The sequence below is a fragment of the Amblyraja radiata genome, chromosome 25 (genome assembly GCF_010909765.2).
Source record: "Amblyraja radiata isolate CabotCenter1 chromosome 25, sAmbRad1.1.pri, whole genome shotgun sequence".
NCBI classification, from domain to species: domain Eukaryota; kingdom Metazoa; phylum Chordata; class Chondrichthyes; order Rajiformes; family Rajidae; genus Amblyraja; species Amblyraja radiata.
This window is the reverse complement of record NC_045980.1, coordinates 32,200,420-32,217,563: the sequence shown is the minus strand read 5'-3', so window position 1 is coordinate 32,217,563 and position 17,144 is coordinate 32,200,420. Positions and strand designations below refer to the sequence as shown.

Here is a 17,144-nt window from a genome sequence, read left to right as displayed (position 1 = left end):
TTCAAGAAAAATTTATTCCTATGAAGAAAAAAAGGGGTAAGGGTAAGAACAGTCAGCCATGGCTCAGTAAAACTATAAAGGATAGTATTCGGCTGAAGGCAAGGGCATATAAGGTAGCCAGAGATAGTGGGAGGGTAGAGGATTGGGAAGCATTTAAAGGTCAGCAAAAAATAACTAAGAGATTAATTAAGACGGGGAAAATAGACTATGAAAGGAATTTAGCGAACAACATAAAAACTAATAGTAAGAGTTTTTATAGCTATATAAAAAGAAAAAGGGTGGCTAAGGTGAACGTTGGTCCATTGGAGGGTGAGACTGGAGAGTTGTTGGTGGGGAACATGGAAATGGCAAAGGCATTAAACGAGTATTTTGTATCAGTCTTCACCATAGAAGACACAAAAAATATTCCAACGCTGGATAAACAGGGGGCGGTAGGAATGGAGGAGCTAAATACTATTAAGATCACCAAGGAGGTGGTATTAGGGAAATTAATGAGACTGAAGGAGGATAAATCCCCTGGGCCTGATGGATTACATCCAAGGGTCTTGAGGGAGATAGCGGTGGGGATTGTGGATGCATTGGTGATAATTTTCCAAAACTCCCTGGAGGCAGGAACGGTCCCAGTGGATTGGAAAATGGCCAATGTAACACCTATATTTAAAAAAGGAAGTAAACAGAAGGCGGGTAACTATAGACCGGTTAGTCTAACATCGGTGGTGGGTAAAATGTTAGAGACAATTATTAAAGAAACACTAACGGGGCACTTGGATAAACATGACTTCATCGGACAGAACCAGCATGGTTTTGTGAAGGGGAAGTCCTGTTTAACGAATCTGCTCGAATTCTTTGAGGAAGTAACAACCCGGGTGGATAAAGGGGAACCGGTGGATGTGGTATACTTGGACTTCCAAAAGGCTTTTGGCAAGGTGCCACATAAGAGACTATTGCTAAAAATAAAAAATTATGGGATTGGGGGTAATATATTAGCATGGGTAGAGGATTGGCTAACAAATAGGAAGCAGAGAGTGGGGATAAATGGTTCATACTCGGGATGGCAACCGGTAACTAGCGGGGTTCCGCAAGGGTCGGTGCTGGGACCCCAGTTGTTCACAATTTATATAAATGATTTGGAGGAGGGAACCAAGTGTAATATATCAAAATTTGCGGACGATACAAAAATGGGAGGAAAAGTAGGGGATGAGGAGGATAGGAAGAGTCTGCAAAAGGATATAGATAAGCTAGGTGAGTGGGCAACAACTTGGCAGATGAAATTTAATACTAATAAATGTGAAGTCATTCACTTTGGGAAAAAAAATGATAGGGCAAGTTATTTTCTAAATGAGGAGGAGCTGCGTTGTAATGCAACGCAAAGGGATCTAGGGGTATTAGTACATGAATCACTAAAAGTTAGTATGCAGGTGCAGCAAGCAATCAGGAAGGCCAATGGAGTTTTGGCCTTTATTGCTAGGGGGATTGAGTATAAAAACACGGAGGTCTTGCTGCAGCTGTACACAGTATTAGTGAGACCACATTTGGAATACTGTGTACAGTTCTGGGGTCCATACTTAAGAAAGGATGTACTAGCCCTGGAGGCAGTGCAGCGAAGGTTTACAAGATTAATTCCTGCAATGAGGGGATTGACATATGAGGAAAGGTTAAGTAGGCTGGAACTCTACTCTTTGGAGTTTAGAAGAATGAGAGGCGATCTCATTGAAACATATAAGATCGTGAGGGGCCTTGATCGGGTGGATGCACCGAGGATGTTCCCAATGATCGGGGAAACTAGAACTAGGGGACATAGTTGCAGAATAAGGGGGGGCTCTTTTAAAACTGAGATGAGGAAGAACTTCTTCACCCAGAGGGTGGTTAATTTATGGAATTCACTGCCCCAGGGAGCAGTGGAAGCAGAAACTTTAAATATATTTAAGACTAAAATAGATGGTTTTTTAGCTGCCAAGGGGATAAGGGGCTACGGGGAGAGGGCAGGGATATGGACCTAGGTATGGTTAGTATAGTAAGACCTGAGTGATCTCCTGGACAAGTGTCGATCGCCTGGATTGGGGTCGGAGAGGAATTTCCCGGATTTTTTCCCCGAATTGGACCTGGGTTTTTATCCGGTTTTTTGCCTCCCCCAGGAGATCGCGAGGTTCTTGGGGTGGAGAGGGGTGATAGCGGTATAAAGGGGAGGGTAGTGTCTTGTGTTCTGTGTCTTGTGTCTACTGTTTGTGGGTAAGTGTGTCTGTTTAGTGTTCAGCCATGAGCGAATGGCGGTGCGGGCTCGACGGACCTGGTGGTCTACTCTCGCACCTACTTTCTATGTTTCTATGTTTCTATGTTTCCTGGGTTTATGGTGGGTTTAACTTTGAAATTCTGCCTAGTTGTAGATTTTGAATGCAGCACTTTGCAGTAATCGGTGTTCAATAGTTCACTGCGTCTTGGAATGCCATTGCAGTCTGAAGCTATAGGATGCATCATGAATTCAAAAACATGTTGTAAAAAATGTGTTCTATTTCCAGGGAGGAGGCCCAACGTATGTGGCAGAAACGAGAGGAGGAGTGGGAGAGAGAGAGACAAGCACGAATGCGCTTAATGCAAGAGGTAAGAAAGTAATTTTCCTCCCTCGTTTTATCCAATTTTTAATGATGTTAATGCTGTTGAGTATGCACATATTATATCTTAGAAGAATTTTACTCAGCCTCTCAACACCCCATCAACAAAGAATGTTCTGGGTCTTAGCTAATTTTTTGATTAAATATTGGCTACTCGACAATTATTGTTCTAATGCTGACTGGCTTTTTGTTGATGCTTTGAAACAAAGTGATTGAACATGAATGGACACCTTTCATTTCCCGCTACTATTCTCTGTAGTTCTGTCCCAGAAAAGGAGTGAGATAGCAGGTATTGCCCAAAGAGAGCAAAGGTGAAAAGAATTGGAGGATTAACACATAGTTTATGGACTAAATTTGCAAGACTAAACTGAATAGACAATAGGTGCAGGAGTAGGCTATTTGGCCCTTCGAGCCAGCACCGCCATTCAATGTGATCATGGCTGATCATTCCCAATCAGTACCCCGTTCCTGCCTTCTCCCCATATCCCCTGACTCTGCTATTTTGAAGAGCCCTATCTAGCTCTCTCTTGAAAGCATCCAGAGAACCTGCCTCCACCGCCCTCTGAGGCAGAGAATTCCACAGACTCACCACTCTCTGTGAGAAAAAGTGTTTCCTCGTCTCCGTTCTAAATGGCTTACTCCTTATTCTTAAAAGAACTGTATTTTTAAAAAAACCTCAAAAGAATCCTTTTCCTGCTCAGCACAGTTTATTTTAATTGTTTTGGGGAATCAGTAGATTGGTTGGCACGCGACATAAAGTACGTGACAATAAACAAAACTGATCTTAAAACTAAACTAGAGGCAGTATTTAACGTGACCTCCGTTTGTCAGGTTCTTGTAGGCCGACAGCGGCAAATCACGGAGAGAATCGAGACGAATCGACGCGCTCAGGAGGAATCTGTGCAGCTTCGGGAGATGCTGATCCAAGAGTTGGAGGAAGCGAAGGTGACGACAAAGCGCATGAAAGATGAAGAGGAGGAAGAAAAAACGGCCCGCAAGCAGGAGCTGGAAGCTCAGGTTTGTTGCAAAAAGAAAATGTCATTGAAATACAGACGATGAAATACAAGAAGGCGAAGCAGGTTCAACAACAGCATTTAAAAGCCACATGGGCAGGTTCATGGACAGGAAAGGTTTAGAGGGATATGGGCTAAACACAGGCAAATGGGGCTATCTTAGACATGGCATCTTGGTGAGGTTGGGCCAAAGGACCTGTTTACGTGCTGTATGACTGTAGTAATCACCTCATTTACCTTGGAAATGCACAGTGGGTATAGGAACGTTGTACATACTTGATTCTTGGGAGGCATAGTGGCGCAGCTGGTAGAGCTGCTGCCTTGCAATGCCACAGACCCGGGTTTGATCCTTGCCTCAGGTGCTGTCTATATGGAGTGTGCACGTTTTCCCTGTGACTGCGTGGATCTCCTTCGGGTGCTCCGGTTTCCTCCCATATTTGCTGTGTTTGTAGGTTAACTGGCTTGTATAAAATTGCCCCTAATGTGTAGGGAGTGAGATAACATAGAGCTGGGGCAAACGGTTGATCGATGGTCGGCGTGGACTCGGTGGGTGGAAGGGTACTGTTTCAATGCTGTTTCTCTAAGTTACCCTGTGGCAATGCACATTGATTATTTCTTGCTCCAAAAGATCGTGAACGTGAACAGCTAGAGACCAAATATTCCTCCACAGGATCTTCACGCTATCAATAATATTAGCTAACTTTGGACAATGGAAAAATAGCAAATGGTGTACAGAGGGTTGTGGTGATTCATGAGATGCAGGAAGTTAACCTGAGGATACAAGGGGTGATTGGGAGGGAGAATGGCAAGTCTTTATTATACAGGGGTAGATGTCCTGTTGAAAATTGGAGAAACCCGTGCAGTTTTGATGCTAGGAATGTGGCAGTTGTACTTTGTGGAGAGTGTGACCACAATAGCCTTTATTATTCTAGTGTAAAATACCGAAAGATGATTTCATTGAGATGTGCAAGATTCTGAGAGGGATAGATAAATCGGTAATAAAAGCCGTTTCTCCTAGCCAGAGAATCTGTAGTTAGACGTGGATTTATATTGAGGTTAGACAAGGTACATGTGAACCTCTGTCTCACCTGGAATGACTGCTGGGATCCCTGCATCTGGTGTTCCCAATGTGGCTTCCTGTACATCGGCGCGACCAAGTGTAGACTCGGCAGACGCTTCGCTGAACACTTGCTTGGTCCGCCGAGGCCAGCTGTATCTCCCGGTTGCTAACCACTTTAATTCCCCTTCCCATTCCCACATTGGCGTTCCCATTCCCACATTGACGCCCCCTCCATCGCCAGAGTGAGGCCACGCATGAACTGAAAGTTGGACTGACATGGATTGTTTTCTCTGGAATGCCAGACATTGAGGGGAGACCTGGTAGAAGTATATAAAATTATGAGAGGCACGGAGAGGGTAAACATTCAGAACCTTTTTCCATGGTGTGGGAATAACAAAGACTAGAGGAAGGTACACAAAAATGCTGGAGAAACTCAGCGGGTGCAGCAGCATCTATGGAGCAAAGGAAATAGGCAACGTCTCGTGCCGAAACCCAAAAGGAAATAGGCAACGTTTCGGGCCGAAACCCGGAAGGGTTTCGTCCCGAAACGTTGCCTATTTCCTTCGCTCCATAGATGCTGCTGCACCCGCGGAGTTTCTCCAGCATTTTTGTGTACCTTCGATTTTCCAGCATCTGCAGTTCCTTCTTAAACAAAGACTAGAGGAAATTGCTTTAGGGTGAGAGGGGCAAGGTTTAAAGGAAATGTGTGGAGCATTGTTCAGAATGTGGTGGGTGCTGGATTCTGCTGCCAGGGGTAGCGGTGCAGTCAGATAAGGTAGAAGCATTTAAAAGACTTGGATAGACACCAGGATATGCAGGGAATGGTGGGATATGTATCACGTGCAAGTAGATGAGAGTAGATTATCTTGGCATTATGTGCAGCGCAGACATTGTGGGCTTTATGTCTATGCATACAGTCGGGGAAAAACATTGTCAATTTATCAATAAACAGAGTCATTGTGTTGGTTAACATGGGCTGATAAATCCTAGCATTATTCCTTATTCTTTCTGAATGTAGGTTGAGGAACGGAGGAGGAAGGCGTTGGAAGAGTTGGAATGGCAACAAAAGGAGGAAAACGAGGAGAGGCTGGCAGAGAGGCAGCATGAAGAGATGCTTCAACGTGAGGCTGAGCGGATGAGACAACAAGGATACGAGCCCAAGGTAAAGGAACACCTTGAACATGGGTGCCTGTAATGGTTGTGTGGGGAAATAACGTACCTCTGAATCTCTGCAATAGCTGGCACTCAGTATAAATATTCTAATACTTGTCTTTGTTTCATTTTTATTTCCTAGACTTGGCATCGGCCACGAATAGCCTGGACATAACAAAGAAACTAGGGACTACAAAAGTAGTTGTCAAGTGTGAGTCTTCTCTTGGAATGAATAGACTGGCACAAATGCACTCGTTGACCTCAAGACAAAGCAAAGAGTTTCAAGCCTTTACTCCCATTTTGTCTTGGTTGTGGTAAACAAACTTTGATGAAAAAACGTCAACGTGTAAAATCAGGAAATTTAGGCTGAAGTTCATACGAAGCCACAGAACCTGATTTCAATCATAGCCATAAAGTGTGTGAACAGGCCCTTCAGCCCTGCTCATCCATGCCGACCCTGATGACCATCTACATTAGTCCCATTTACCTGGGTTTGACCCATATCCCTCTAAATCTCTCCTATCATTTACACATCCAAATATCCCTCAAATGTTGTTATAATACGTGCCTCAACCACTTCCACTGGCAGTCGTTCCATATACCAACTACCCGCTGTGTGGAAAAAGCTGTCCCTCAGGTTCCTATTAAATCTATCTGCTCTCACCTTAAAGCTATGCCTCCTTGCTCTTGATTCCCCAATCCTGGGAGAAAGACTATGTGCATCATCCCTATGACTTTTTACATCTCTACAATATCATTTCTCAGTCTCCTGTAGTCTGGAAGGATGGCACCTACTTCTCTTAATCACAATCACAATAATACTTTATTAGCCAAGCATGTTTTGCAACATACGAAGAATTTCATTTGCCAAGTCAGTCATACAAACAAAATGCAAGGGAACACACAAAATACATTTTAACGTAAACATCCACCACAGTGACTCCTCCACATTCCTCACTGTGATGCAAGGCATAAAAAGTTCAAATCTCTTCCCTGTGGTCGGGAGCCTCGAGCCCTCCGTTGACGGGACGATCTTGTTTTGGGAATTTGTTGTCGGGCCTGAGAGCAATGTGGCTGCAAATTGAGCCAATTATTCTGTAACATAGAAGTTTGATAATCATCTGTTCAGTTATACAACAAGGATGATATGTAAACAACATGATCAGTTGAAGGACTCCATGGTCGGGAGAAGTAAGAGTCCCTGATTTCATGGAGTAACTCAGCAGGTCAGGCAGCATCTCTGGAGAACGTGGATAGGTGATGTTTCAGGTCGGGACCCTTCGGCTGAAGAAAGGTTCTGACCCAAAACGTCATCTATCCACGTTCTCCAGAGATGCTGCCTGACCCGCTGAGTTACTCCAGCACTTTGTTTCTTTTTACTTTTGGTGCTTCTGTGAAGATTAAAGGAGCTGGGAAAGGAGAACATAGAATTATCTCTGGCAGGCTTCATGGCACCTCATCAGATGTAAGACAAAATGGGCCATTGGGCATGTGGAATTGTGCACAAGTGGTTGCATGATGAAAAATACAGCATGAGAGAAGCTAACTCCTTGTGTGTAACTATCTTAAAAGACATCATCAAACATTAAAATACGCTTTTTATAAAGTGCTCCAACCCTTTAGTTTGCATCGCTGTGTTTCCACTGTTTTTAAGACCAGCCGAATGTAATCGATTTTTGTTTTTCCTGCAGAAGTGGATCATTTAACAGAACATTCAGCCCAACCATTGAAGGTTTGGTGATTGGTAGAAGCAATATTCATACTGGGTGCAATCTGGTCCATATCATTCATTAGGTTAAAAGCCATGCCACCTTCTGGCTGTCTAGTGGTAAGGAGTTGGATAAATCAACCCTCCTTCTGACCATGTTCTCGTTTTAGTTTGTTACATTCAGTTATTTTGATGGCCAAATATTGGAAAAATCAAATCTACAACTGAATTAAGTAGCAATTGCTCACTTTCAGCATGGAAGCAGGCTCTGGAGGCGAAGAGGAACCAAATCCCCAGTGAAGCCCACAGTTTAGATTTAAAATGCTGGACTAACTCAATAGGACTGAAGAGAAGGAATGGATGATGTCTCCACCCGAAATGCCACCCATCCCCTCTCCAGAGATGCCGCCTGCCCAGAGTTACTCCAGCATTTTGTCTCCATTTTTGGTGTGAACCAGCATTTGTAGTTCCAGTTTGGATTTAAATTTTGGATTATAGCAGGGAACTTTTACACAGCACTAAATTGGATCCAATTTATTTAACTTCTTGCAGTTATTTTTGTGGATTGTGTCAATAAAGCAGGCCTACTTTGGCCATTTGGTTTGGTTTATCTTGTTGAACCATGCATTGTTAAAGGGATTTAAAATCAATCACTGAGCTATAGTTTGAGTCCAAATGCAGATTGGGAAGGGATTAAATTAAGACTAACGTCTTTGTAAAATACAGAGTGACTTGAAGTCTTAGCTCTATGTACATAGTAATAGGTGTCTAATATTATTTTGGTTGTCATAAATTTCTATCTTTCCAGCTGGATCTGTCTGAGCTAATTTAAGTGTGAAAGCAATCTCTATTTAATTTGCAGCAACTGCTATTCACAGATGCTTCACTAATGCAAGGCTGTAACTATTTAATTTTCAGGCAATTAAGGCCTCTAATGGCATTTCTTTGGCATATCTGTGCACTGATTCATTGGTATTCCTCGTGGCTCTGATATCCAGCACGAGTAGCCAGTGTCTCTTGTTTTTAGACTGAATTATTATTGATGGTTGCAATGTAATGTTTGGCCTGTTCATGTAAAGAAAGCCTTCCAGCCTCTAAAGCCTTTCTACAGCCTGATGCTTTAATCTAGGAGGCAATAATCATGAAACGTTATAATCAATTTTAGGTTTAATGTTTTTATTTATTATTGTTTACTGCATAAATAAAACATCTTGTATCAGATTGTGCAATGGTTATTTTTGGCTAAATATTAACGTGTAATATCACATCCCTCATTTCTGTCCCCTCACTTCATACTAACTCTGTCAGATTACGACCAGGTTAACAGCAGAACCATGCCCATTGTGATTGTAGACATGGGCACCTTGCTATGCTGTTTGACTACTTATAACATTGAAGTCAAATCTGATCTTGGTCTTCATTGACTTCCATGACAGATTTTCAGCCATTTGAAACAGGGATTTCCACCCTAAATGTTCAGTTCTAGGGCAGCACAGTGTCGCAGCTGGTAGAGTTGCTGCCGCTCAGTGCCAATCTTGGGTTTCATCTTGGCCTCGGGTGCTGTAAGTGCGGAGTTCGCATGTTCTCTCTGTACCCATGTCGGTTTTCTCTGGGTGCTTCAGTTTCCTCCAACATCCCAAAGACGTGCAAGTTTGTAGGTCAATTAGTCACTATAAAATTGCCTCCAGTTCATAGGGAGTGGATGCAAAAGTGGGATAATATAGAACTTGTGTGAACGGGCAGTCGATGGTTGGACTCAGTGGGCCAATTCAATTCAATCAGTCAATTCTTCCTAATCCAGAGATGCTGTGGCTAACTTTACCTGCTGCAAACTGTACAGAACGAGAACCAAGGGTGTCAAAGTTTACAGGGAGAAGGCAGGAGAATGAGATGGGAAAATAGATCAGCCATGAATGAATGGCAGAGCTGACTCAATGGGTCAAGTCACCTCATTCAGCTCCTATGTCTTAGAATCTTATGATTAAACATGGTCATTGCTGTCAATAAGACTTGATACACAAGCTGTACTTTACATACAGCCCTTAATGTAGCAAAATCGTTGATGTTTCACATGCTCCCATTAGAGTAGATGCCAAGCTGGAGCAGTAGACTTTAAAAAGCAAAAGGGCATAAGCTAAGGGAGGCAATTCCACACTTAGTACTGAAGATCTATTAGATGTTGAACAGATTAGAACTATGAGAAACCATAAGATGAGAATTACAAGAGATATGCTGTATGATCTGCCCAGTGACTCCAGCACTCTCTTTTTTTGCAAACCATCACTTGCATCAATTGATGTATCCACCAATGTACAAGTATTGTTCACCCTCAGCAGTGCTCTTGTGTCAACTGGAGGATGATTAATTGTGACCCTGGAATTTTCTCTTCCAAAAAAGAGAGGTTGTGATGGGTAAAGAACATTCATACGTTTCAAAGGTCTTTTATTGTCCTGTGTACCAATTAAGGTACAGTGATATTCGAATTACAATACAGCCATACAAAGAAAAGGCAACAAAACACACAACTACATAAGAGTTAACATAAACATCCACCACAGCGGATTCCCCACATTCCTCACTGTGATGGAAGGCAATAAAGTCCAATCTTCTTCCCTCTTGTCGAAGCCCCTGCAGCCAGCGGTCAAAGCCCCCGCAGCCGGCGGTCAAAGCCCCCGCAGCCGGCGGTCAAAGCCCCCGCAGCCAGCGGTCAAAGCTCCTGCGGTTTGGAGCTCCCAAAGTCGGCCCCTGTCCAAGGGACCCCGAGGTCCATGATGGTAAGTCCCGCAGGCTCCTGCAGTTGGAGCTCCCAAATCGATCTCCAGCAAGAGGCCGCCAGCTCCCCGATGTTGGGCCGCAGAGCGGACAGATACACGATACGGAAAAAAAAAAATCCCATCTCCGTCGAGGTAAGAGATTAAAAAAAATTGGGGGAAACAGTTTTCATTCACTTACCTCGACGGAGGTGCAACTTTTTTCCATGTCGCATCTTGGCCCCCCTCGCAGCTTTACAACTGGTTTGGTGCGGCCTTTCCAGACCGGAGACAGGCCCAGAGCTTCAAGCAGCAGGCACGGCACGAACTTATTATCGCGGAGCGGGCGATGGCATTTTTTGCCGAGGATCGCCGTGGGCTGCGACCGAGGGTGCCTGTTGACTTTAACATCGTGAAGCTGCGGTCTCCGATAAGAAGCAGCCGATTCGGGAACTCCAAGCTGAGGAGTGTGTTCCGATCCATCCCGATGTCGGAGTTTCGATCATCCCGACGAGAATGCCTGAACATCTGGAGCGGCGACTGCGGAGGGTCAAGGCCCCGAACAAAGGAGGAAGATGACTGAACTTTATTGCCTTCCATCACAGTGAAGAATGCCGACTCCACTGTGGTGGATGTTTAGGTTAAATTCTATTGTGTTCTTTTTACTTGTATGGCTGTATGGCAACTCAAATATCACTGTACCTTAATTGGTGCATGTAACGATAAATATGAACTTGAACTAGACTTGTTTCTTGTCTTCTGTTGTATCCAATTTTGGGAGTCCCTCTTCATCTCCTTCTTAGCTTCTACATAGATCCACATCTAGCAAACAATTTCATTTTCTGTTTTCTAGATATAATCCCTTCCATTAATCTCGGTTATCTTGTGAAATTCTGCCTAAGAGAGCGATTGAGCTCAATTACCAACAGAGGCAAAAGTTTCCAGCATTACGTGTTAGAAGTAGAAGAATTTAAATAGCTTTTACCTCATTATAAATTTACACCAAACAATGTGATGTGACCCGATCGTTTCAAATGTTAAAGCGGAGTTCATGAAATCTAGAGGGTGATAACAGTCGACTGCGCAGCAATTAAGGATATGTAATGCAGGCATCCCAAAAATAGCACATCAGAGTGCACGGATACAGTAAGCCTCGTTTAACTTAGTTTACAGATACAGTATATGTATATACAGTATATGTTAGCCGGCCCTTCGTCTATCTGAACCCACACTGAGTATCGATCACACTAGTTCTTAGTCATCCCACTTTCTTATCCATTCCTTGCAAACTAGGCACAATTTATAGAGACCAATTAACCTACAAACCACACGTCTTTGGGACGCGAGAAGACCTGGAGAAAACTGATCACAGGGAGAATGTGCAAACTCCACACAGACAGCATCAAGGTCTCTGGCGCTGTGAGACAGGGGCTACACCAGCTGTGCCACTGTGGCGTCTTGGGGCCACTTGGTAGCGCAGCGGTAGAGTTGCTTCCTTACAGCACCAGAGACCCGGGTGCGATACTGACTACATAGGTTTTCTTTGGATGCTCTGGTTTCCTCCCATATTCCAACGATGTACAGGTTTGTAGGTTATTTGGCTTCAGTAAAAATTGTAAAATTGTCCCTAGTGTATAGGATGATGCTAGTGTACTGGTCGGCGTGGACACATCGCTGGCTGGCGTGGACAATTCAGTTTGATTTGTCCTGCTTGTTGAGGGCAAGACATGCCTGCACCGTTTTCCACATTGGCAGATGCAGTCACGTGTGTTAAGATGATCTCAGTTAATACTGCAAGCAAATGTCCAAGAAAGAAATCTATACATCATGTAATGTATTTAATAAATCAGACTAAACACATCATTACAAACTGTACATGCTTGGTTGGTTTCAATATAACCAGTAGCTGCTGAAAGTGACGTACAAATATTACACAGAAAGAGCTACAAGACAAGTACAGTGCAAAGGTTAATGTCAGGATTCATTCATTCTGGAGAGGGAGATCTAAGAAAAAAAAATAGGTACACCCATCATAAAGGTGACATTTCTTTGAACAGAACAAAATGACGAAAAATGATTTGTCAAATTCCACCCAAGAGCTGTGAGCAGTTGGCTCGTGCCTAGATTCAGCTTCAGGCTGGAAGTGCCACTTATAATGAATGTTCAGTCACCAATTCATATATCAATACAGAACCACAAAACCCACCCTCGCCTTTGTTTTCCATGCTCAAAATAAAAGACCCCGAGTACAACCTGCATACATTCGCTGCTCTCCCCTTCTTAGCTTTGCTTGTGCTAAATCCACAGCACTTTGGTTACTTTAGGAAGGTTTCGTTTCCCACGTTGAACCTAACCAAAGTTCACAAACGCACTATGGCATCATCTTGTCAAAGAGACACACGATACGATCCTGATTAATCCCTCCTTCATTAACTGTTCCCACTACCTTATCTCTTTAGTTTTTCCCTTTACGCGGGAGACTGCTCAGGGCGAAGTGTTTCCCTGATACGCTGCTGCCAATCACTCAGTTGCTGGCAGGAAGTGCACTTATGGACTGGTCCTGCCAGTTCAAATCCACACTGTGCTTTACACTGATTAGTCTGGGTGTAGATTCATAGTTGTCCAGGCAGACCAGTTACCGTTTCAAAAATTACTTGCATAAAAATCGAGTGTCTTCTGCAATACTCCTGCTAATTCCAGGTGAATTCAAAACCACGGTTGTTACCACTCCAAAGGAAGATGTGCTCATCTTATTTTTTTCCCCCGTGTTTCTAAACTAAATTCTAAATGTTAATGTTCCTGTGCCAGAACTGAAGCAATGAATCTTACTGTTGCATTGCTAGACAAAAATTAAATCTTTACTTACAAGATTTCAGTACAGGCAGTCTGTTACATTTCAGTGGGGTTGCATTCCTATAAAACCTTCCGTCTTGCGATTTTCTCTTAACACTTTCCCCATTGAACTCCATGTTAAGTAATGCATTATGCCATTTGTTTGGCTTTGACAGTGATCCGCTGCCATAATCTACAAGTTTCACTACAAATTACTGACCACATTACTACTTTAGTCAATATTAAAAGCTGTCCAACTCACACTAAAATAGGCAGTTTTGAGAATTGATTGGAAAAACAAAATGACATACAAATCTGTACAATAAATAACTTCTGCATGTACGACCCAAACACACATTTGTAAATTATCTTCTGGAAGAAAATCTGATCAATCTTAAGTGTTGGGTGTACAAGCAGTAGATTGCATTGATCCTTGCTGTCAGTCATGTAGGTCACAAGCTGTGATAGTGTGAGGTACAATATGCACAAAGTAATATTGAGTATGGCTTCTTTCTCAACAACGCTTTGACCAGACTAAATTTTCTATAAACATTACAGATCATGGTTTAAAATTTGTGCATGTTATTGAAGGCATAGTAAGGATTGTTTAAAACACTGAAATGGCTATATTAAAAAAAAAACAGCAAGCTACCCAGTGTCCATGATCAACTGAGCACAGACAACTGCCCGCTGACAATACAGGCTGGAGAAAACATGACATTCTTTAAAATTAAATGTCATCCAAATATTTATTAAGAAATGGCAACCTGTGAATATTTCACAAATATATTAGGATAGAGCTCAGAAATTTGGCCTCTTGTATTCTGTGCTCAACTATCCAAACAGCCCCACACCTTGCTCTTTCCCCACAGATGTATAATTTCTCCCCTTTTTAGGTAATACTTGCAGCTGAAATTTGGCCACTGGATTAACAAAGGGAAAGTGCCCAGCAACACCCCATTGACATTTGGGTTCAGCTGAAATTTCTAATCAATTCCATAATCAGAGTTTTACCACTGCAGCCCATTAAATACAGCACCACTCTCAAATATCTCTTTCCTGTACAATCTAAATTGTTTCCCAAAATCTAACTTCAGTATCACTCTTCTCCAGTTTGCACTGTCTTGCTATTTTCCACCACACACACCCATTCCCACTCTATTGCCCGCTGGGTTCTGAACCCTGCCTGCCTTTGATCAATAACTTTAATCATATTTATCGTCATGGCGAGTGCAGAGTTCTTTTTCAACCTCGCCCTAGTTAATTAAGGAACTTCAAACAATATTTCCCCTAACGAGATATCATTTGGAAACATTTGAAGAGCTCATACGTTGTTATATATTTCTGCCATGAATACACTTCAAATACTAAGATGCACAATTCTAATTAACAATGTATCTGCCTGCTTTAGCTCCCTGAAGGCAACATCCAACCAGTGGAAAGTGACAACAACAACAAAAGCACCAGATTTAGCCCCATGGCCACAAACAGAAGTAGAAAGAAAACGACTTTGATATAAAAAAAGTAAATCATATTAAAAAGCATGCAAACATAATACTGACAGAAAGCCCAGACCACATCTGGTGCATATTCAAAATAGTTTTCTTCTATAAAAAAAAATCTTGTAAATAAAAAGTGGAAGATTGTGATCAGTTGTTTTCTTTTGTCATTATAGTGACGAGTTGCTTGGCAGCTTTGGCAATGTCATATGCACACTGGATCACTTGCTGTGTTACCAGCCGAATGTCAGATGTGGGACTGGGTTCTGCAGGCAGTGCTTTCTTGCATTCCGACTGGAGTCTGTACGCACTTGAAGTTAATAGATTCAGCGAGGCCCGAACCATCTCGGAGCGAGGTTTCTAAATGAGAAGCAGAAGATTTTATTCATCAGCTATCCACCATACAAGTCAACATCTCATGTAAATAGCATTCAGATTTGTTTTTCTGACACCCAGATAATAGAAACATAGAAAATAGGTGCAGGAGTAGAGGCCATTCGGCCCTTCGAGTCTGCATCGCCATTCAATATGATCATGGCTGATCATCCAACTCAGTATCCTGTACCTGCCTTCTCTCCATACCCCCTGATCCCTTTAGCCACAAAGGCCACATCTAACTCCCTCTTAAATATAGCCAATGAACTGGCCTCAACTACCTTCTGTGGCAGAGAATTCCAGAGATTCACCACTCTCTGTGTGAAAAATGTTTTTCTCATCTCGGTCCTAAAAGATTTCCCCCTTATCCTTAAAGGGGGAAACATCTAAATGTTTAGTTTAGACAGACACATGGTGCTGGAGTAACTCAGCTGGTCAGGCAGCATCGCTGGAGAAAAAGGATTGGTGATGTTTTGGGTCGGGACCCTTCTTCAGACTGAAAGTAGGGTTGTGGGGAGGTGAAGTTCAGGAGACGAGACAGGACCAGGACCAAACAGGGCTGGCAACAAATGACCTTGGGTAGGCCTCCTGCTGTCTAGGGAAAGTGTAATCCCAAGAGGGATACAATGTGGTGGTGAACTAGGTACTGATTAAACAACTAGGTTGGAGAAAGGGGACAAGGGAGTGTAGGTAGAAGTTTCATAAATCAACATTTATGCCGCTGGGTTGTAGGGTGTCACATGTACTGAGGTACAGTGAAAAGCTTTTGTTTGGGTGCTATCCAGTCAAAGATAATGGCCCTGTCCCACGGTACGAGTTCATTCCAAGAGCTCTCCCGAGTTTGCCCTGATTCGAACTCGGAGATTTACGGCAATGACCGCTCGTCGGTACTCGGGGCTCTCGTGGACATTTTTCAACATGTTGAAAAATCTTCACGAGTCTTCCCGAGCTTACCTGCCGTTAGCGAGTCGTCCCGAGTACCTGCCGTTAGCGTTACGAGCCGCTAAGAGACGTCCCCGAGCTCCGACGTACCCGCTACGTTCATTCACGAGTATGATTTTATTTTTAAATCGGGAGAGCTCTTGGAATGAACTCGTACCGTGGGACAGGTCCATTAGACTATACATTATTACAATCAAGTCATCCACAGTGCACAGACAACAGATAAATGGATACAACATTTAGTACAAAATGTAATTAAAATCCAATTAAAGATAATTCAAATGGCCTCCATTGGGAGGTCGGGAGCACACTAACTGATGAGAGAACCGTTCCGTTACCTAACATAATTATAAAATATAATCCAATTTAGGACTTTGGTTTTATTTAGTTGATCTACTTTCTGGCAAGTACCAACATTAATTACTCTGCATGAGAATTTCCACACCAAACTTGTTTAGGTCGGGATCATAATACCTTAAAAATGATCATTCAACGTGAAATCGGTTTCCTTAATGAAGAGAAGATAGCATCAAGAGCAGTTATGGATTCAGAGCTTTGGGTCCAGAGTCTGCAGTATCCACCAAGCATCTACTTGGATTAATCTTACAGTAATATCAGTCCTTAAAAAAACTTTTTGCACCAGATTCAAGGACAGCTTTTCCCCTGCTGTCTTCAGACTCTTGAACTGACCTCTAGATACATAGAAAATAGGTGCAGCAGTAGGCCATTCGGCCCTTCGAGCCTGCACCGCCATTCAATATGATCATGGCTGATCATCCAACTCAGTATCCCGTACCTGCCTTCTCTCCATACCTCCTGATCCCTTTAGCCACAAGGGCCACATCTAACTCCATCTTAAATATAGCCAATGAACTGGCCTCAACTACCCTCTGTGGCAGAGTTCCAGAGATCACCACTCTGTGTGAAAAATGTTTTTCTCATCTCGGTCTTAAAGGATTTCCCCTTATCCTTAAGCTATCACCCCTTGTCCTGGACCTCCCCAACATCGGCAACAATCTTCCTGCATCTAGCCTGTCCAACCCCTTAAGAATTTTGTAAGTTTCTATAAGATCCCCCCTCAATCTCCTAAATTCTAGCGAGTATAAGCCGAGTCTATCCAGTCTTTCTTCATATAAAAGTCCTGACATCCCAGGAATCAGTCTGGTGAACCTTCTCTGCACTCCCTCTATGGCAATAATGTCCT

General features: G+C 42.9%; 2 protein-coding genes across 20 annotated transcripts in view; one reads left to right on the top strand and one right to left on the bottom strand.

Moving 5' to 3' along the window:
* Positions 1-8,763, top strand: part of LOC116987599 (trichoplein keratin filament binding) — a 29,437-nt gene extending 20,674 nt beyond the window's left edge. Inside the window, exons 10-14 of the mRNA XM_033043773.1 lie at positions 2,517-2,598; positions 3,441-3,626; positions 5,701-5,844; positions 5,977-6,045; positions 7,526-8,763. Of these exons, the coding sequence (XP_032899664.1) occupies positions 2,517-2,598; positions 3,441-3,626; positions 5,701-5,844; positions 5,977-6,009 (445 nt within the window). The 3' untranslated portion in view covers positions 6,010-6,045; positions 7,526-8,763. The remainder of the gene's footprint in view (positions 1-2,516; positions 2,599-3,440; positions 3,627-5,700; positions 5,845-5,976; positions 6,046-7,525) is intronic.
* git2 (GIT ArfGAP 2) overlaps positions 1-17,144 on the bottom strand; it is a 93,584-nt gene that overhangs the window by 10,408 nt on the left and 66,032 nt on the right. For 18 of the 19 annotated variants that reach the window (XM_033043752.1, XM_033043760.1, XM_033043757.1 and 15 more), the window contains one exon: positions 12,112-14,983. In XM_033043752.1, the coding sequence (XP_032899643.1) occupies positions 14,774-14,983 (210 nt within the window). In that variant the 3' untranslated portion in view covers positions 12,112-14,773. Of the gene's footprint in view, positions 1-6,584; positions 6,601-12,111; positions 14,984-17,144 lie in introns of those variants that run through there. The other variant, XR_004415743.1, reaches the window with a different exon arrangement.